Source organism: Cuculus canorus, chromosome 1, assembly GCF_017976375.1.
Source record: "Cuculus canorus isolate bCucCan1 chromosome 1, bCucCan1.pri, whole genome shotgun sequence".
Classification (NCBI taxonomy): Eukaryota; Metazoa; Chordata; class Aves; order Cuculiformes; family Cuculidae; genus Cuculus; species Cuculus canorus.
Window position 1 is genome coordinate 155,121,714 of NC_071401.1, and position 21,740 is coordinate 155,143,453.

Sequence of the window (21,740 nt, forward strand, 5' to 3'; positions counted from 1 at the left end):
GAAAGGAAAAACACAGGCATCAAAACAAAGGTGGAAAGGCATAGGAGACCCTCATTGTCAATAATCACACATGTTCAGAAACATCTGGGTCACTGGTGTCACCCTAGACATTAAAGCACACCAGTGCCTTCGAGTATCTATACTCCTTACCCTTCCAACCAACTCATTTCATCTGCTTTTGTCTGATTCATCTAACATCAGCCCTTTTTGTGGCCCACTGCAGCCTAACAAGATTGAGTGTGTTACACCCAGCTGCCACATATCACACCCGCAACAGGTCACTGCCAAACAGCACTAGGGAAGAAAGTGCTTCCTAAAGAGAGAGCTGCCACTTAGGACCCATACTTTGGTGGGGCTGGCAGGATGGTCTGATAGTTGTAGTGCTGCTGCTGCTGCTGGTTGAGGATCTGAAGCTGAAGAAAGAGCTGCTGCTGCTGCAGTATTTTGGCATAGGATGAATCCATGGGAGGAGCTCCCTTGTCCTGCTTTTGGTCCGGGGGAATATACTGATGATATTTAAGCTTCTTGACTTTCGGCTTCAACTCCTTGGCTTTCTTACTGCGCTGAGACTTCTCACTAGCAGACTTAGGCTGGCTTTGCTATTTAGAAGAAAAGGAGGAAGCAAATAAGAATGGAAACACTGAAATAACATAACACCCCATTTAACTCAGAACATGCACTGGGATTTTAATTTCAAAATTTTGTAGATTTGACCTCAGGGTCTTTCCATGCTTCCCTAACTCAGGCAACAGTACACTCACAGCAGGCTACGCAGCATCGTAACACAGTTCACAGAAAGGCAGCCACTCATCTTTCCCAGCACATCAGATCACTTGCTCATCCAGTGCAGTCTCACCAACCCTAATCATGGATAACGCTGACTGTGTCAAAGTATTTTGCATTCAAGATCTATTTTACACAAGGTGTTCTACATCGCAGAACAGAAAAACCTATTACATATGTTACAACTAGTGTCAGAGGAAGACACGATTGAGAAATAAGCTTTCATTCCTTTATATCCGTTAACACAATACTTCCAACTGTAAACCTTCAGAGTAATCATCTACTCTTCCTTCAGTCTACATCAATGACGAAATCAGCCAAAATAGTACCTTAATGAGTGTTGGTGGGGGCTTGGAAGCAGTAAGAGCCACTCCGTTGGTAAGATTGGGGGGCAGAAGAGGTGGAGGTGGCAAAGGTGGGGGTGGCTGTTCAGGTAGGAAAAGCGTTTCACTGGAGTCTGCGCTAATCTGCAATTGGGATGTACCCTGCAGGGACAGAAAAAAAGGCATAATGAATACATACAGGGAGGGAAATAGTCTAAGGAAGTGCAGGAAGTGTCCACTTACAGAGAAGCAGCACAGGTTTTGAGTTATTAGACTTTTTTAACACATTGTTTCAGGTGTCCCTGAGAAGGAGCACAATTTCTTAGGGCAGGAAAGGAATCAAAATCCCACGTCTGTACCTCCCAGCCTTGCCTGACAAAACCAGTCACACACAGGCTGCGTCACTGCTCCCCTTCCCGACATGGCACCACTACAGGGGCTTTTGAATAACCAAGGGACTTCAACATCACACAGAGCTAAGCCCCCTTGTGAAATCTCACAGACTATACCTTTTAAGGATCCCTCAGTCTCAATTTTTAGGATCCTCTGCCACAAATCACCAGTAGCTGTTAAGCTCCAGGGCACTGCAGGAAGCCACCGCATTCTCACCTGAGCTAGTGATGTGCCAGTGGTGCTAGGGAGAGGCTCACAAATCCGGGAGTCCATCGGTGAAGGGACAGACCCCTGGGACTCATGGCTGGCTGGCTGTTCTGGGGAGAGGGCATCACTGCTGTCCTCATCAAAGGAGGAATTGTCTGCAACCTTTGGGTAGTTCACCTGTCCAACTGAAAGCACAAAAATTAACTATGGTCTTTAAAGCAGAACAAGAAATTATTTTACTTGGCACCAGATGTTTCACAATGATAATCAAGGCATGGAAAAAGTGTCTGAGTTGTGCTTAAAGCACCAACTGAAAATGAGAGAACAGAGCCCAAACTGGACCAGTTTTAAGTGTTTACATTCATGCTTGCTATCAATAGAATAAAATGATACAGACAGGGGTGACCCATTTCCCTTGCTTCTTAGCCAGACAAGATCAGGAAGCATAAGAAATGCTACTTAACTCTACCCAAGCTCAGACCTGCAGCATGGCTTATTTGATTATCAAGTGGCGCCAAAGAAGATGACGGTTAGACAGTGTAAGGCTGAGTTATGGGTTTTTTTGGTGTCCATCCTATGTGGTAGAAGGTAGAATCCCTCTTCAAGACAGAATCCCAAATTGTGCTTTAGTCTTACAAGAAAACAGGGCTATGGATTAAGTGGTAGCCTTGACTGCTATTAGCATTCCTTTCTATCTACATGTTCAGTGGATAAATTCACATAAGCACACATTTATAATGTAGTCATTTTTTTTTAGATCACATTGTCTCAAATTAATCCCGGTAAGCAGGAAAATACTATTATTTGCACCTAGCATAAAAGCCCAGAAAACCTGAGAGATGTACTTTGCTCAGTCAGAAGGAAGCCACATCTCTAAAGCTCCAGTTTATAAGTTCACTCTTCTTCTTCCTCAACCACTTCTTGTGCAATAGCAAAGCCAGGCTGCCTCACAACACCGTCCTCTTCCTTTTTCATGACAAGTATTCTGTCTTGCTCACAGTTGTGTCCCATTTGTCTTTAGAGTAGCATGCCTGTTTGAGGGGATGAATAACCCACAGACACACACAGACTGCTCCGTCTGGGGAGATGGGAAAGAGTACTGCTGAGGCAGTGGGAAGGCTATCTCTCAGCATTCCTCTCAGCCCTTGGAATGGCACTGGCAAGATTTACATCTGTTCTGGTTTATTTTTAAAGGGGTTAAATCCTCTGTAGTTTTTGAGCTCACAGACAGCTTTTGTTTCATCACACCTGTTTATATTCTGTCTCCTCTCCCTGATATGAGTAAGTCAGTGGGTTCTCCCTGCCCAAGGTTGTTGACATACTATACCAAGAGGGGAATTTTTAAGGAGAGAATCTAGAGAATGCAATCTTCAACAGTCTTTCAAGTCTTTATGGTATGCAACTGCTTTCATGATTTTCTGGGATGTCCATACTCCCTATAATTTAATGTCTCTGTAGCACATGTAACTCCTCTGGGCCAGAGGGAGTTCTGCTTTCCACAATCCTGAGGCTAAAAGCCTTTTGAGACAGGAAAAGAAGACCAACTATGGAATTGCACTCCCTTAGACAAGTAGGTGAATTGATAGGAAATCCCCTCCATCTGTGGGAAATGCCCTCAACATAGACCCTCCTCTGGCCTTACCAATAATGGCTTCCTTCAGGCTTGATTCCACAGGCAAGATATTCTTCTCCACCAGCTCCATGGGACCTGGCCTCTGCGCAATCTTCTCATTAAGGTCATCTGCCAGTCTGGCTCTCTTTAGCTTCAGCTGCTTAGCCTGCAAGGAGGGTTCAGCTGAGGTCTCTGTTCAGGGGAAAGCAAATAAAAAGGCATCAATACAACAATGGTCAACCTATGCACTTCAGCAGCATTCTACTTCTATTGAGAAAGGTAACTGCAGATAACAGTAGATAACTGTAAAAAAAAAATGGTTGAAGATAAGAATAGATACCTATGCACTATAAAGATATTATAGATATTATGTATATTTAAGTTATACAATAAGTACAGTAGCCCTTGTGACTCTATACTAGGACAAATTCATTGTCTTGAATTGTCAATGAATTTGTCTTCAAACTGATGTCACCCAATGCTCGTTCATCTCTTCCCTTTCAGTTATGTCCAAAGACGAGGTGCTCAGAAATAGCATAGCGTTCCCTTTCTGAAACAAAGGTGCTTACTAATTAGATCAAATCTGCCTCACTCCCTCTTGGATATTTTACAGTGCCACATCCCTTAGTGGAAGAGCAATCCACAGTCATATTTCATTGCTGCTCAGCTACATAGAACTTCAAAATTTGAATTCACATAAGGGATTCTTCTGAGAATCTCCATGCAAGCAGAGGTGAATCCCTCCCAAGAAATTATGCAACAGGCATGATCTGCCCACTCCTAACTGAATGACAGACTTGGATGTCAGAGGCAAAATAGAAGCCGTCAAATAAGTAATTATGATAAAGTTCATCATTGGTGTTTTCCTGTTTAGCACATGCCATACCTTCCAGAATGTGCATTCTAACCAGCTCTGATCTCTCTGGCCGGGACCGGATTTTCCGTTTCAAATAGTCCTCTGTCTGCAGCAAAAATAGACAAGCAAGAACCAATTTTTGTTGATCAGACACAGCAGCAAGGTAACCTTGGACAGCACAAACAAAAGAAACAACTATCTTTAGTTGTTACTGAGATCTCAATAAACCCAGAAGAGAGAGGGGGTACATCCTCTGTCCCAAAGCACCAAGAGAATCAGCTTATTCTAAACATGATCATCTACTGTAATGGCCTTAGTCTCACTGTGCACTGCTGCCCTGCAGAAGAGAAAATGCGAAGGACTTCCTCAAGAGCTGAAGCCCTCTTTTCCCCTTTCATGCAATGCCACAAACTTGGGTCAGGGCGAAATTCAAGACATTTCTTTTTACATTAAAAACAAAGGCACCAGTCCCATTTTTCACGGCAAATACTTTCAAACACTTTTGGCATTCTGGGCTGACTTGTGGTTTGGGCATACTCTTTTATTTGATTAAAAATACAATATTTGTTAAGCTAAAGATTCCATGCTATCCCTTGGCAGGCAGAATGTAAATGCTATGACAAAACTCATTTTGTTTCCTGAGCTGCTCTTAGCTCTCTCTTTGGAGAATGCCCTACAGAGCAACGTACAGAGATGACTGTGTCTGGGCTAAGCACGTTACCCTTTACGCAGCCCAGGAATGGGAATCTGGGAGCAGTGGGCAACGAACTAAAAGTTACAAGGATGGGCCTTCAGAGAAAATAAATATTAAAGTCAATCAGAAAATTTCACCATATTTGCTCAATTGACCTTACCAAAATATTAACTTCATACGAAGGTTTTAAGAAAAAAGAGGAGGAAGAAGCAAAAGCCTCTGGGACACTGGTCTTAATGCAAAGTCCACTGTTCCAATCCTTCCACAGTCTAAAGTGCCAATACCCCCTTACAGGTTTTTATTAAAGCTGATGTTTTTTATCTTACGTTGCTTTCACTTTTAAAACAAAACTTACCCCAGCAGTCATAACAGGTTTTATTCCCCAGTAGGTTAATCAGAAAAACAATATCCCTAGAGGCCTTTTGAGGAACAGAAATTACCAAGAAACCCCCCCAGTTAGCAAAGGTGCCACACAAAGTGTGACGCCTGGCTTCCTCTTTCTATAGAGCCAGAAGTCTGTGTGATTTCAGAGTTAACATGATTTTGGGGGGAATCCTCTCTATTATATTTCCAGTTTCTAATGTCCTAGATAAATAAGTGTACGCACAGGTAACAGAAACCAGACGCTTTCCTCAAAGGTGGAACTGAGGTCCACAAGATGTGAGCGTTTAAGAGAAAAACAGACACCATAAAAATAAAAACCTGAAGTATATGGACAGTGAGGAAGAAGAATATCAGTGACTTCCACAAAAAAGACTCCAGGGGAAATCCAGGCACCATATTCAGTGGTGGTGGGCAGGAGCACAGAGGGCAGGAAAGCTGCACGTGGGGCTGCCCGCCCCCGCATGCACAAAGAAGGGGGCGGAATTATTAATAACACTAATGAAACACTGCTGGAATAAAGCAACCCAGTTGCCTGTAGCAATGTTTTCCCCCCAACACTTATGTGCTGTGCACGAACACCGCCCTGAAGGTGAAAATTGGCTTTTTTTCCCTGTTTGCAACCATTTCTAGTCTGATCTAGTGGGATGTCCCTGCCCGTGGCAAGGGAGCTGGAACTAGATGATCTTTAAGGTCCATTCCAACCCAAACCATTCTATGATTCTATGACCAGATACAAGCTAAAGAACACCTCATCCAATATATCTCTGACTAGAGAGCGCTGTATTACAGGCAGAACATAGACGATTCCCTTCTGCATCTCATTAACAGCTACAGGATGCCCAAAACATAAGACAGACTACTTCTGAATTCCTCAAAACATTAATGAGCTTATTGCATCTTACCCTGGCCCGCTCCAAACTCCTTCTTTGTTCATGAAATGCAGCTGGACTTTTCAGAGCTGTTGAGAGGAAAACATTTAGAGAATGAATTAGAATGCTGGAAGTTCTCTCACTGCACATCCCTTCAGGCCAAAAGTTAGCAAATACACAATGCCAACTGTCTCTTGCATCTCTCAACACACTGGACCAGATCTCCAGCTGGTGTAAAGCCATATGAATTGACACACTCCATTTGACAGCACAGGAGCTACAGGAACTGACCTGGACTTTTTGTGGGCCACCGAAGAGACTAATAAAGATACACTTCTAGTTGAACAAACCACTGTTCACAAAGTTGGGTCCAAGAATATGAGTCAAAACCAGCTCCCCAACAAATGCATTTTACAAGCTTCAACACACAGGAAGATATCCAGGACTCATAATTACAAGAGTGACACTGAAACATTGAAGAGATACATGAAATGGTTGGAAGGATGGGGGAGGATCCTAATGAACTGTAAATCCTCTTTACTACCTTTTAATGTCAAAGGAAGCTGCAAGTCTTTCCTTAATCTGCACCTGTGTTTTCTGTACATGCAAGGGCTGGCTGTAAATTCTGCAGGTCCACAGGACATATACATATATTGCTCCATGTAAGAGAAACTATCATGAGAATAGGAACTCTTGGACAGGAAAGTACATCCGTCTGTTGACAGAAAACCAAGACTTGAGGAATTAACAGCAGCTCTCCATATAATAGACCTCTTCGCCCCCTTGGGCCCAGTATAAAACCAGAGCCAAAATGGATCATGTTTTAAGAAACTGATCCTCTGCTGTCCAGGACCATATTAACCCTGGAGGAATCTCTCACTCCGCCCGGCTCCTCTGGAGCACAGAAACCTCACACCCCACAGTAAAACTGGAGAGAGAGGGTGACAACAGTAAGTGTCACTAGCTCCTCACAGTTTTCCTGAATCCGCGAGCAGTTTGTTTTTTAAAACAATCACCTTGTGGCTTGCGTGCAGAACTAGCTGAAGGGAAATTTCTTTTCGAATTTCTGAAATACTCATACGTAAATCTGCCTGGTGAAGTTTTTAAATTACTACCAAGCTAAAGACAAAAGACAAAAAATTTTAGCTTTAAAGACAAGTTGCAATGCTTTTGAAGACAAAAATCTAAATTTATACTTAAACAAAAATCTAAACTCCAAAGTACTGGAGTATTTAGGTCCTATGAAATATAGTCTATCCATGTTATTTTCCACTGAAGAGCAGTGATTAAATATTTCTCAAATGTAACTTCACAATGAAAACTCAAAAGACTAATAAAAAATAAAAGCCCTTGCCTAAATGCAGAGTAAGAAACTGCTTCTAATGCCTGTGTAGACTTCTAAACTCTTTCCTATAAAATAAAATGCAGTAGCCAAAGACAAAGTACTCAGACAGACACACATTCTACAAACTATAGACAGAGTCCCTCTGCGTTCACATCAATGGGGTAAAAAGTAGAACTTAGTCCATATGCCAGGAATTCTGAACACACTAGGGCATCATAGATGAGATACAGAAGTGAATGAATCTGAGGGATTCATTGAGAAGTGAATTTATCTGTGGGATAAATTAACAATAACTGAAAATTAACCATAGTAGGTGAGTACACAGATCCCTACAATGATCAAGTAAATAGTTCCTGTTCAGATCAATGATAGTTTTGTACAATCTGGTTATGAAAAGAAATCACCAGAGAAAGTTACGCAAGCTATGAAATGGGAACACACTGATTGCACTTTGGGACAGACCAAAGTAAGCGTTGAGACACGGCTTTGGAATAACTGCAGAAATACAGAAAACCTCACTGGCTACCTGAGACTTCAACTCCCAGGCAGTCTGACCTTTACATTTCGATGAAGAACAAGCAACAAACAATATTAGAAATACTCTTCTTAAGCCGCAGGAACTGCTTGTAAATGTGCATGTGCTTGAACTTAAACACACATTTCTTTCACTGTATGCATATCACAGAAAAACAAAATAAAAGTTCGGGTACACTTGGGCAAAGATACCACGCAATATATAAATCAGTATAAAAATCTACCCTGGAGACATGCAAAGCAGGCCTCATCTTGAGTCTTGAAAAGCTCTCTACTGCTGGAATGTGCAGTCACAGCAGTAATTCTCTACTCTCTCCTTTCTGTCTACCTCTGCCATCAGTAAAAGGCAGCACGTGAACTTTAAATGACATTTCCCTGACCACAGCAAGTGGTCAGGCAAGTCAACTGCAGGAGTTCAGCTTATGTCACAGGTAGTCCAGGAAAATCCTTGCACACAGAAGAATAAATGAAGAAGAAAGGAATCGCTGAGCAAAAAAAAAAAAAAAATAAAAACTCTCCCTCAAAACACATACTCATTAAATAATGCAAAACTGCTATGGGAAGAATCTTCTAAAGAACAATTTCAGCCTCTCACGACTAGTCCTCTGGAAATAAGCACCGAGTTGTAGCTCTCTGGGCTGGCAACGTGACAAAGGACTTCACATTTGACCTCTGAAAATGTCAAGAGAGCACAAATTCTTCCCTGCCTCCCTCAGCAATCTAGGATGGGGCTGACATGTCAGAAGAGGGTGTCTATTGTAAGATCATACTCCATTCGAAGTTAACTAATAAGACTTGTGCTTTTTTCTGGCTTTGACATGACTATACAGCCCAGAGCTGTTCAGCAAATCTGTTAATTTTACCCTAGCAAATGAAGGGGAAAAAAAAATCCTGTGAAGAACTCGGAAGCAGTAAGGCTCTGCGTAAGCTCTACAGGATACCCATAGGGCAGATATGCCCCTTTTCCAGCTCCTAACACTTCCCTTCCCAGCAGCTTGGCCCTGACCTCTGCAAAACTATTCCAGCCCCCTGCACCCTTCTGGCTTGCTCACCGACTGTTGCTTTACCCATTCCACTCAAAATTACCCATATTGACTAAGCTCTACTGTTCTCAGTCACATCAGCTATTCTGACAGTGTACCCAAATGAGCAGCTTAGCTGGTGGAGCAGAAGCAATGGTAACCAAGAAGACATGGGGGCAGCACTTCAATCACTGACACAAGATTCATGTCCACAGTCCTTGGTACTTGAAGCAGCAGATACAAGCGCAGAAAATAGGGATGAAGAAACTCCAGTCACCTACTGCTTTCTGACTGCTTGGGCTGGATAAAATACGCCGAATTATTACTCAGAGTAGTTTGTCTAACATGTTCCTGAAGATCGTTCATGAAGATATGCAGTACTATCATAAAGAAATTATGACAGATGTCCTCACTATTTAGAAACCTTTCTGAATGTCTAGCTTACATTTCACTTCCTATAATCTACACTCATTATTCCTTGCCTTACACAAAATCATTACAGAGAACAATTTATTCTCATCCTCTTTCCATCTCTTCCTATATATTTGAAAACTTTGGTTTTCCTACAGTCTTGCATTATGTAAAATGACCAAAGACAGTTGTTTCAACCTTCTCTTATAGATAATATTTTCCAGACCTTTGCTTCTTTATTCTCTCTTGGACTTCTTCCATTTGATCTGCATTTTCCTTGAAGTATAGTGTCCAAAATTGGGTACATATTCCAGCTGAGGCTTTATCAGTCTTTATAGAACTAAATGGTTATTAAATAACACTTCTCAGTTATATGTCCTAGCCAGTTTGCCTCTTTTTGTGCACAGAAAATGCATCACTTGCTCATTTGTGCTTGGCTCAAAAACGTGAAAGGTCTCCAATCCTTTTCTGCAGAGCTGCTCTTTAGCCAGCCATTCTCCATCCTCAATTCATGCCACTGATTAGACAGAGCGAAACATAGAAACTCTGCATTTTTCTTTGTCCTGTACTTCTCAGCTTCTCCAAATATGGAGTCTCAATCCTGTCCTCCTCCCAGTTTACTAACCTGCAAGCTTAATAAATACGCACATGCTGTTCCCTTGTTTACATCAAATTACTGAAATACCAAGTAGAATCAGACATAGCCTTCTCCCTCCTCACCAAAAGCCCTGCTCAACATATTCTCCCAATCAGACACCAAGCCTTTATTCTGACACTGCTCTCTCACCAGTTGCACACACAGCTTTTGAGCCGTCCCAGCTTGCTCACAAAAATGTCAGGCAAGCCTGAAGTGTCAAACACCTCGCTAAACCCAATAAGTGCAAATAGATATTTAACACCCTGAACTTCCTGGGGAGGCAGTTCAACCGATGTTTAGTCTGGTGGTAGGTCCAGCTTAAGTCATGACCCTCCTCTGCCCCCTCCCACACATCCCACGTGTTTCTGATCCTCCAATCATACTCGTACCACCTAGGGAGCTGTAATAGGGCACTGTCACTATAAACTGACTTCAGCATCTCCCCATGGCACCGCCCCCTCCCCCAAAAGAGGTACTAGGTAACTCGGTTTGAATCCTTGATCTACCTAACTGCATGGTCAACTTCATTAGCTTTGTCAGTAAAACTCTGGGTGAGCCCCTGATGAGAACAGAGTGCTGACAGAGGAACAAAAAACCCTTGCCAAACTACAACAGCAAAAAATTCCTTTCTATTTCTCTGCTACTGAGGTATTTGAGACTGCAGGAGTAACTTGCTCAATGCCCAGTTTCAGTTAGGCATACCTTTTGCCTGCCTTGCCCTCCCATATGAGGACAGGCTGAGAGTTGGGATTGTTCAGCCTGGAGAAGAGAAGGCTGCAGAAAGACCTTACGCAGCCTTCCAGCAGCCTTCCAGCACTTGAGGGGGACCTACAGGAAAGTTGAGGAGCAGCTCTTTATCAGGGAGTGCAGTGACAGGACGAGGGGTAAAAGGTTTTAAGCTGAAAGAGGGGAGATTTAGATCAGATATTAGGAAGAAATGTTATACTCTGAGGGCAGTGAGGTACTGGAACAGGTTACCCAGAGAAGCTGTGGATGCCCCATCCCTGGAGGTATTCAAGTCCAGGTTGGATGAGGCTTTGAGCAACTTGATCCAGTGGGAGATGTCCCTGCCCATGACAGGGGAGTCGGAACTGGATGATCTTTAAGGTCCCATCCAACACAAACCATTCTATGATTCTATGATATGTGTGGTATTATCACCATCAGTAAACTGTGGTTACACTTTCTGTCCTTGTTCCTGCACCTAGGCCTGGGACAAAGCATATTAGTCCTCAGTTATGCTGACAAAACTGTTCATGAACACAGATCATAGTTATTTTGAAAGAGTTATTTTAACATGGATTGTTATGCTGGTTTACAGCACAACTCCACTAACAGTAGTGTCAGCAAAGCTGAGCAAAAACTACTCTGCCAGACAAAGCCAGAAATAAGAGGCTGGGTTTAAGACCAATGCTGCAGCAGGAGTCCCCACATTGCTCAACCATGGCCTCTGTGTCTTCAAGACTGCCCCATCACATTAGGAAAACAGCCTGATGTTACAAATGGTCAAACAGGCACTAAAAATGGCTTAGTGATAGAAGGAACAACAGCATCACCAAAAGGATTTGGGACAGCACAGGTCATCAGGTGCCCTTCACCCCATTATATATACTTCTGTCCCACCTCAACAACCATCTAGCAATTTACAACATCTACTGCTAGGAGGATGAGCTTTACCCTTCACCCTTAGGTGACTGAAAGCAGGACAGGATTTTCCTACCACAAATGGGCTGGCTATGAAGGATCTAATAAAATTCCTACCACATACATCCTCATTTTTTAGTCTCCCTGCTACTTGTTGTAGAGCATTTTGATGCTTCATCACTGCAGTTCCTGAAGCATTAGTATCTTTGTGGTCATAACCTTAGCTACCATGAGAAACCTCCCTGGAGAGCAATAAGGCAACTGTTTTGTGCCTCCACCCTGTTTCAGAAATGCTTGCAGCTACACATTGCAATTACTATCCTTCCATCTGACCACCCAAAGCTAAGCAGCAGCACATAGAACCATCTACAACAATGCACACCTTTCCATAGAAAGCACAGAGATGGAAGCTGCCACTTCACTTCAAAGCAACATATTAATTCCTATGAAACAGGGTCCAAACCTGCAGTGTGTGAGTTCAGCATTCTCAGTCCAAGCTGTATTTTTAAGATGGCAATGTGTGAGTGAAGGGAGATACTGAGGCAAAGCATCAAAACGGGGCTGCCATAAACTGACTGAATTAGGGCCTGGGAATCAAACCCAAATCTCCAATTTAACAGCAAAGACAAAAAGCCGGGCAAAATGGTTCAAGCATTTCTGTTCAGGGTTTATCCTGCAGTATAAATTTTAGCCTTGCAAAGCTTTCAAAGACGCTCAGATCTCCAAGTTCCTGTTACCTAGTGTGTCACACCTAGTTACCTAGAGTGAGAATTAAGTGGAATCAGAACCAAATTCAGTTACTCTAAGAACGAAACACAGCAGGTAGGGGACTGACCCAAATGCTGAGAAAAAGAGGTCAAAATATCTGTATACTCTGCATTTGCTTATGCAGCCAGCAGAAGACACCAAGGTTTGCAAGGAACCAAATAATTAAAAGAAAAAAAGGCGAAAGGATCTTCACAGGCCCTCGTAGCTTAAGTATCTAGCGGGGACGAGAGGCTGCAAAACCTTCTGAAATTGGTTAGAACTCTACTGGAGGCCATCGGATGTGTAGGGGCGAGACAGCACATGAGCTTTCCTTCACCACAATATCTAGTTCATCATAGACAAGGTGATACTTGAACTGCAAATCAGTTGGTCAGATAACATGCAATAATGGTAGAAAGGCTGTTCTGCTGTTCGGCTAGATCAGCTTCTGAAGAAATGGTAAAAATTTCCTTTGCTATGACAAAGAGAAGCTCATGTCATGTCCAAATCCAACCTCAGGACATGCTGACTTAATTCAGAAAGGCAGAAGGCCGCCTGCTGCAGCTATTCACCTCTGCTCTCAACCAAATGCTAGTTTCTCTCTCTTCTTTACTATGCTTTTGTAAAAAGATGAGATAAAGTGCTGCAAATAAGCTCAACAACTTCCTCTGTCAGTTCAGGGTGGGGCTCCCACCCCACAGCACTTGATAACAGGCAAAAAAACTTGAACCACAGATTGAGGCAGTTGGCACTTTCTTCTTCCCTTCTTCTTCACCCCACTTCCAAAAATCATTTCTCACAGTATGGAAGAAAAAAGTATTCTAAAACTGGGTCACATGCACAGAAGCAGTTGTCATCTTGCTCGTGGGACAGCATGAAAGAGCAGTATGCCATAGATATATGAAAAGGGAGTGGAAAATATGCAGGTGAGAGAAAAGAGATCTCCATCAGCTCTCTTTCCTCCTTACACAGCTCCAGGGAGTTTCACATCTGGTACACAGACCTGATCACACTTGTGAATTCTTGATGATTTCATAGCCCTGGCATTGGCAAGAGCCGTTGGATTAAGGCTAAGATCTGAGTATCAAATGAAGGATAAGAAAAGAAGCCACAACTGGTAAAATGTGATTATTCAACCCCCTAAATATATAAAATGATACAATTCAAAATTAAGACTGACCTGAGAAAACGCAATCCATATATTTTTATGAAGGTGAGAAACACATCTCTGGCACCCAAACAAATGTCACTTTGACCCTCTGTGACACCTTTCACGCACAATGTTGTTGCTATTCAAGAATTATGAGTGTTTCTAGTTCCCATACTGTCCGTGTTGCCAGCACTGCCAAAGAACACCATGACACCTACAGTGTTACGGATTTACAGAGTCTTCCCTGTTACCAAGCTCTTCTGATCAAGAGATATGGCCCAAAAGACAGCAGACAAAGGCCATGTTAGCTATATCGTCTGGTAAGTGCCAGGCTGTTGTGAAAGCAGTGTATTTGAGTTGTTTGGGACCAACAGCAGCTCCGAGGTTTCCACCAAAGATCTTTCTCATGAAGACCATTATGGTAGCCACCCCTTCACGCTCAGAGGGAACCCCAGTCTTGCTGGCTCTGTTGTGCTTGAGAAATGCAGCAATGTAACACACTAAAATCTGAAGAGAGTGGGCCTGAGGTCACGTAACGCTTCACAGGCCAGAACCAGCCTAACTTATCATGGAATTTTTCGAGTTGGAAGGGACCTTCAAGATCATCCAGTTCCAACCCCCCATGCCATAGGCAGGGACACCTCCCACCAGACCAGGCTGCTAAAGGCCCCATCCAACCTGGCCTTGAACACCTCCAGGGACAGAGACTCCATCACCTCCCCGGGCAACCTGTGTCAGTGCCTCACCACTCTTGTCAGCAAAGCCATTTTTTCTAGTATCCAATCTAAACCTCCCCTGGCACAACACAAGGCCATTTCCTCTAGTCCTGTCACTTGTTACTTTGGAGAAGAGACCAACACCCATCTCGCTACACCCTCATTTCAGGTAGTTGTAGAGTAATCTGAAGAAGCTCTGCCTCCCTGACACCCTACCTCATACCCCTTCTCCTGCATCAACACTCATAATACTGCACAGCATACTGGCTCACAGAGCTGTTGCTCCCAAAAAAAGCCACTTTCCAGCTCCCTGAACTAGGCTTGACCTGGTTCTACAAGCATCTGTACAGGTGGAAGTGTGGTGGTCAGCTCAACATGGAGCAGGGCACCAGCTTAGCTGCTTCAAATGCCGGAACCAACCATCTCTCCAGAGCCCACATCCACAACTCAGCAAAACTGTCAGCAACTTTATGACAGTGGCATCTCCTCCACAACACAGCTGACGTGTAAGGTTTTCGTTAGTTTTAACCATGAGAAAAGCCTGAAGTGTAGGTTTGTCACAGCAAACATGGGAAATTATTGACAGAAAGGGCTAAGATTTTTCAAGGCCGAACACTGAGTTAATTTAAACTCCAACATATATGTGCAATTTCTCAGAAAGTTCACCCTCTTTAAGAGCTAAATGGAAACTGTCACCCAGGGTAACACTTATCAGATCTATGGGTGACTATGGCTACTGCTTTGTGTCAAAGAACATTTCCAGCAAATACAGATAATGTATAACCTGCTGCGTCCATCCCTGTTAACTCTTAGCATTCAAAAGACATTGCCTAAATCCTAACTGAAAAATAAAAAATAATAAAAGAAATCTTCATTACAATTAGGTTCATGCCACCTCCAAACTGAAGAGGAAAAGGGAGACACTACCAGGAACCCTCTGATCCATGTATTCCTAGGCTAGACTTCACGCCTGCTTCTTGGATGGATAATCGCCCAGTTGCAAACTCTTCCAACAGCTTTACAGTGTGCCCAGACTGGGGGAGCAGTGAAGCCATGAGAAGAAAAAGGAGACACCATTCCCACCCAACGAGTAAGAACAAACCCAAGATGACTATGGGAATATGAAGGAAAAAAGTTGTATTATACACCAGTTTTTACTCCCCTGAATTATTATGTTTCTCTTGCAACCGGCAAAATTAAATCCTTCACTATTGCAGAGATCAAGGACTAAACGCAGGCCATCAAACCCCTGAGCACGGCCTTTTCTTTCTACAACTTCAGAAAGGGCCACAGCACATTTCCATTACCAACACAACAAATTTTCCTACTCCAACCATGTTTTATTAATCACAGATGATATAAACACATGGAAAAAAACAGAGAGAGCTATCTAAAAATATAAACCAATCAGGTGCAGTTATTAGGCCCCTGACAGCGAAGCGCTCAGCTTAAATGTACAGACTCCTCCTCCACACAAAGCCTCAAGGCTTTGAAATTGAGTTTCAAAAGAAGAGATCAAAGCCAAAGAACCAGCAAATAATTTGTGGGAAACAAGCTGCAGGTAGATGATGAAATTAAAATAAAACCAGTTACGGATTTCTGTACTACATGACACAAACAGCATACAAGTGTCCTCTATAGTTTTCCTTTGTTTTACGATACCTCCTTAGTGTTCCAGTCTTAAGAGTATGACATTTGAGTATATCAAAAGGCTCTCAGCAGCTTCTCTATCTGAGGTCCCATTCTGAACACACGATCACACAGTTCCAGAGGGTAAATGGAATATTAAGATATGTTGTTATTATTTTCAGATCTTAAAGATTTTACAGGTTTGGACATTTTATTAAACAAATGTGGGAACAATGATATTTACAGTCCATACATTTTTAACTCCTCATCCTAAATGGAAGTACACTTTCAGCTTGTTTTGTGGAAAAAAAGTACGAAAACGAACCAATGGGCTGAGTAGCAGACACGAGATGCCAGGGAAGTAAAAATTTGTATTTTTGTTTTGTTACTATAAATATATTCAAAAAACTACAAGGAATGTCACTACTAAGACCTGATATGTAAAGAAGCGACAGAATGACAGGAATATGCTACACAGCAGAGGCAGGTAAAGCAGGAAGAGCTCTTTCAAGGTGTTAAAGCAATTGGTTTATCTGCAATTCAAAACTAACGCACAACAATCTTGAAGTGTCAACTGTGTAGTCACACTGCAACACTTACAAATCAGTAGAACTCCACATAGGCATGGCAGTTCATCTTCTATCCTAGCCTTTGCATAGAAGATAAATATTGTTGAGACATTAAGTATTGCACCTGAAGTCAGCAGCATGACTGCAGAATGATTCCTGCCTTGAAAAATACTGCACTTGTTGGAACATGCACCTTTATCTATAGCTTACTGCCTCTCCTTTCCTTGATGCATCAAAAGGTGCTCCAATTTCACAATTAAAAGTTAAACAACTAAAAAAGCTATGGGTTTTGTTTTCTTTTGTTTCTGACAACATTTAATATGTTCTGCTGTAGCTCTTGTTTGTGACAGGAACCAGAAGCTGAATATATCCTCAAAGGACAGGTCTCCTTCAGCTCCTGCCCCATATACTGTATCGACAAATTTCAGGTTTAAAACTGGCAGCTTTATAAAAAAATATGAACATGAATAAAATACTAAATATAGAGCTATGCAATAAAGTTGAAGTGTATCATTTTAATCAATGAAATTACTTTTTTGAAACTGAGAAGTGGTTAGACTATCAGGTAGAGGCCAAAGCAGCAATATCATTTCTAGCAACCCTACACAAATACAAGTGTGAATGTATGGCAAAATTTGGGGGAAGTGTAAGGATGTGTTTTAACTTTAGAAACTGTTAGGTGACAAGCATTTTACTTCCTAAAATCAATGCCTTAAAGATCCTTGGGTTTTTTATGACAGTAGCTGCACTGGATGCTGAAGACCAGTTACAAGCTTTGCTCAGATGATGATCAACACTGATACAGAATCATAGAATCATAGAATAGTTTGGGTTGGAAGGGACCTCAAAGATCATCCAGTTCTAACACCCCTGCAACGGGCAGGGACACGTCCCACTAGATCAGGCTGCCCAAAGCCCCATCCAACCTAGCCGTAAACATCTCCAGGGATGGGACATCCACAACTTCCCTGGGCAATCTGTGCCAGTGCCTCAACACTCTACTTGTGAAGAAATTCCTCCTTATGTCTAGTCTAAACCTGCCCCTCTCCAGTTTATACCCATTGCCCCCCGTCCTATCACTACAAGCCTTTTCTAAACAGTCCTTCCCCAGCTTTCTTGTAGCCCCTTCAGGTACTGGAAGGTCGCTATAAGGTCTCCTCTGAGCCTTCTGTTCTCCAGGCTGAACAACCACAACTCTCTCAGCCTGTCCTTGTATGGGAGGTGCTCCAGCCCTCTGATCATGTCTGTAGCCCTCCTCTGGACCCATTCCAACAGTTCCATATCCTTCTAATGTTGAGGACTCCAGAACCGGACACAATACTCCAGATGAGGTCTCACAAGAGAAGAATAGAGGGGCGGAAGCCCCCTCCCTCGACCTGCTGGCCATACTTCTTTTGATGCAGCTCAGGATATGGTTGGCCGCCTGGGCTGTGAGCGCAAATTGCCGGCTCATGTGAAGCTTCTCATCAACCAGCACCCCCAAGTCTTTCTCTGCAGGGCTGCTCTCAGTCACATCATCCCTCATCCTTTACGCCAAAGAAAAACTTGTATTCTGTATCCTCAAATTGCTACGCATCCCCAGTAAATGGCAATTCCCTTAGAATTAATTCTAAGCAATGTCTCACAGCCCCCCAAAAAACAAACACTGTATTTCAGTTTTACAACAAATCTCCTCTATTAACCTTACAGCTACAAAAAAAAAATACAGCTAGTAATAGGAGAGGCCTAATGAGAGTATAATCATTAGACTCCCTGTTATATTACAATTATTCCCAATTGCATGACAGGTTGCAACTGCACTACAGCACACTCCCCTCGTGCAGTCTGGAGATAAAATACACTCTCTCCAGTGAGTAAGAAATCCAGCAGCACAAGATTCACAATCTTGGATTCCAAAATACCTTCAAGCAAATAAGAGGCCGCGTGTCCAAGCAGAAAACTGCATTGGAGTGTTGGTAACACAGACCTGTAGCACGGAAACACTTCAGTTCCTGTAAAAACAGTCACATTAGAAAAACTGCACAAACTCCATGCTTTTTGGATTCTACATACACTCATGCATTCTGCACATATTGCATCCTGAAACAGAAACATACAGTCAGAGGAGCTGGATGTGGGCACAGCACTGGCAGACATCCAATACACTGAAGTGAAAAAGAAGCTCCTGGAAACCCTCTGCCTGTAATGCAGCCACCCTCCACCTAGTTCTCAGTCCAGACGATGGCCTTTTCAAAGGCTGCCTGTGTCATCTTTCAGATGTTCACAAAGCAGAGCTACAGAGCAACACAAGGCACGTTCCCAGAAATGATATTCTACTGTTTCACCTGCTTAGATGAATCTGATGGTCACAAAACCAGCTTTCCTGCATGTCTGTGCCATATGACAACCTTAACGCTTGCCTATGTTTTGTTTGCAGCCAGAAGCTGCAGATCACAATTCTGATGGATAAAACAAAGGGCATGTGAAGCTTTAAACCTTGCAAACCAGGAAAAGCTCAAGATACTTTGCAAAGCAGACTATCACAACATTTGCCAAATGTCTTTCCCGTAAAAATTTTTGCTGTTTTAGTTGAAGACACTTCCTACGTCTTTCTACTCAGATGCGCTTTACTTACTGCTTTAAACACTCTCTTCAAGGGTGGGAAAACAGGTGTTTAATACACCCGCCAAAACCCTTACCATAGCTGTAACCCTTAAATTCAACACTGTAAAAAATGACAGCATCTGACTCTTCTAACCCTTAAATTCAACACTGTAAAAAATGTTAGCATCTGACTCTTCTTCTACAGCACAAGAGTTCAAAGAGTTGAGCACAGACAGCAATGTTTAGCTTGCATTTTTATAAGGACAAGATGAAAATCACTTCTGCATAGCTACAAAAAAAAATGCAAATAGAGAAAAAGCTTGTCTATTTGCACTATCAGAAAATAGGCCAAAACCTGAATAAATATGAAAACTCAGCTCTCCTTGTTTCCAGATACAGTCTTTCTAGCTCAAATCATAGGTATGTCAGCTGCAGATGAAGACTTGCTTCTCACTTCTTTTCTATGGACAACTGAGAATTTTAATCTTCAAATAATGAATCCTGCTACTAGTAAAAGGTTACACAATGTGATAACAGAAAAGCAGGAAGAATTAATGAAGCATAAAACCCAATTATTCTGAATCCTCTGTTGCTGCTTACAAATGCTTTATTTCTTACTACAACACACTAATCTTTTAGTGAAGCATAGCCCTCCTGTAGGTGGCTGGTGGGTTGGAAAAGTTTTTCAAGTGTGATTAAGTGTACTTCATAAAAAAGTGTTGAAACATTTGCCTTTCCTCCCTACAATATAAACAAAATTCCACATGGGAACAAAGTGAGCAATTCACATCTCTGTTCTGAACATGAAAAGCAGAAACACTGTGACTCTCTCACTTTAAGGTGACACAAACCTGTCTTCTCCCACTCCTCAAGTTTATGGTGTCCAAAACCCTTGTGTTGGTGGAAGTCTGAAATATAGTTTCTTGTTTAGGGCACCAAGGTGTAACTAAACACCACATAAGACTTTTATTGCAGTCACGAGAACCAAAGGTACCAAAGTGAGTTTGCACACTAGATAACTGTTACTGTAAAACAAAAATTTTTACTTCTCCCACATTTGGTTCATGGAATTTTGCACATCTCTTTGGCTGCAAGATCCAGGAACTGATTTGCATTAAAGGCTAATCCAAATGAACATGAACATGTAGGACAGCATAGGAAGACCAAATCTGCACTCAAACCCAGCTGATGCTGAGGAACTGACATCCACACACTATACATGAAGGTGAAACGTGAGGTTTGGTGCCAGACAAGTTGTAGTCTAGTCCCATGGACTGAACGCTTATTAGCTCTAGGCAGAATATTTTCAAGTTTACTTTCATCGTAATTTAATCCAACTCTCTAACTTCATTTCATGGTGCAAAGCAAGGTATAGTAGGCAGGTGCAATCAGGAGCTTCACTTCAAAAGCACCTTCCTGACAACAAGCTATAATGCTAACGCAGATGTAATAACTACCACAATTCTTTCAAGAGTGTTAAGGTTCTTGAGATGGAAAATAAAGGCTAGAAGCCAACTAGCATCTCACAGGAGAAGAGTGCTTCAGATCATTTCATTCAGCACCAAATCACCCTCTGGATTCCCACTTCTATATTTCTATTAAACCAATGCAAAGGGCTGTGTGGGGCTTGGCTCCTGACTCATGAACTCAAGAGGGAGACATGGAGCCCAGTATAGGCATGTTTAGTATGTATATACTAAACATAGTATAGTATAGTAGCAAACAGAGGAACAATGTTCTGTACCTAAATGTTTTCACAGACAGGAAGTATGGGGTAGAGAGATGAAAGAATACAGGACACTTGCACATTCCCAGTACTACATAAAGATGTCTATTCTGAACTGCTGAAAAGTAGAAGCAAAGCTGCGATGGCTCTGAGATGCTTTCAGGAGGAACATGGCCCCTACTCATCCTCTGTACTCCTCAGGTTAAAATTGGGACATTTGCTTTAAGTATCACAATTTATCTCTCATCTGATCTTCTCATTAAAAATGGCCCGGGGAAATAATGTCTTAAAAATTTCCCTATGTGCGGTTATTTCCAGTTAGCTGGTATGGGTAAATGATACCATGACTTGGAGAGAACTAATTTCAAATCATGTTTAGAACAGATCTGCAAAAGTGGTTTTTCTCCACTGCAGAAAGGATCTTTTCATGTATTGCCAATATTTTCACAATAATATTTCACTGAGCGTTCTTCTTTGGTCTGGCATAAAACTCAAATGTAAGAGACACAAAGAAAGCAACAAAGTCTGCAAAGACTAGTTATTTAGGCTATATTTTAAGCAAATTTAAGACTAATTACTCTGGGTACCTTATTTGAGTTACTTGCAAAGGCCTCATTTTCAAAAGGCCTATAAAACAGACCCCTCTCAGGAACCACAGGTTCGTCCAGCCACACTTTGAAGAAAGCCAATACTGAATATAAGTTAATACAGTATTTGCGTATGTATCCACCTAAATTAGGAGACCACAAAGAAGTCAGGAACATTTTCTTCTGGGAAGCATTAGTAAAACAGCAGTCACTGGGACTACAGCCTTTCATCCAAAAGCAGGCAAGTGTACTCTATAGAAGCACGTATACAAGTTCCCCAGATAAAAATAAGAAGACAAGTATGTTGTACTATATCCAG

At 42.2% G+C, this 21,740-nt stretch overlaps 1 protein-coding gene across 2 annotated transcripts in view; it reads right to left on the reverse strand.

The window, feature by feature from the left end:
- MRTFA (myocardin related transcription factor A) overlaps positions 1-21,740 on the reverse strand; it is a 73,649-nt gene that overhangs the window by 9,732 nt on the left and 42,177 nt on the right. For both annotated transcript variants that reach the window (XM_009556634.2, XM_054086784.1), the window contains exons 3-8: positions 6,155-6,210; positions 4,205-4,280; positions 3,349-3,510; positions 1,716-1,891; positions 1,113-1,268; positions 346-599 (exon numbers count right to left, since the gene is read on the reverse strand). In XM_009556634.2, the coding sequence (XP_009554929.1) occupies positions 346-599; positions 1,113-1,268; positions 1,716-1,891; positions 3,349-3,510; positions 4,205-4,280; positions 6,155-6,210 (880 nt within the window). The remainder of the gene's footprint in view (positions 1-345; positions 600-1,112; positions 1,269-1,715; positions 1,892-3,348; positions 3,511-4,204; positions 4,281-6,154; positions 6,211-21,740) is intronic.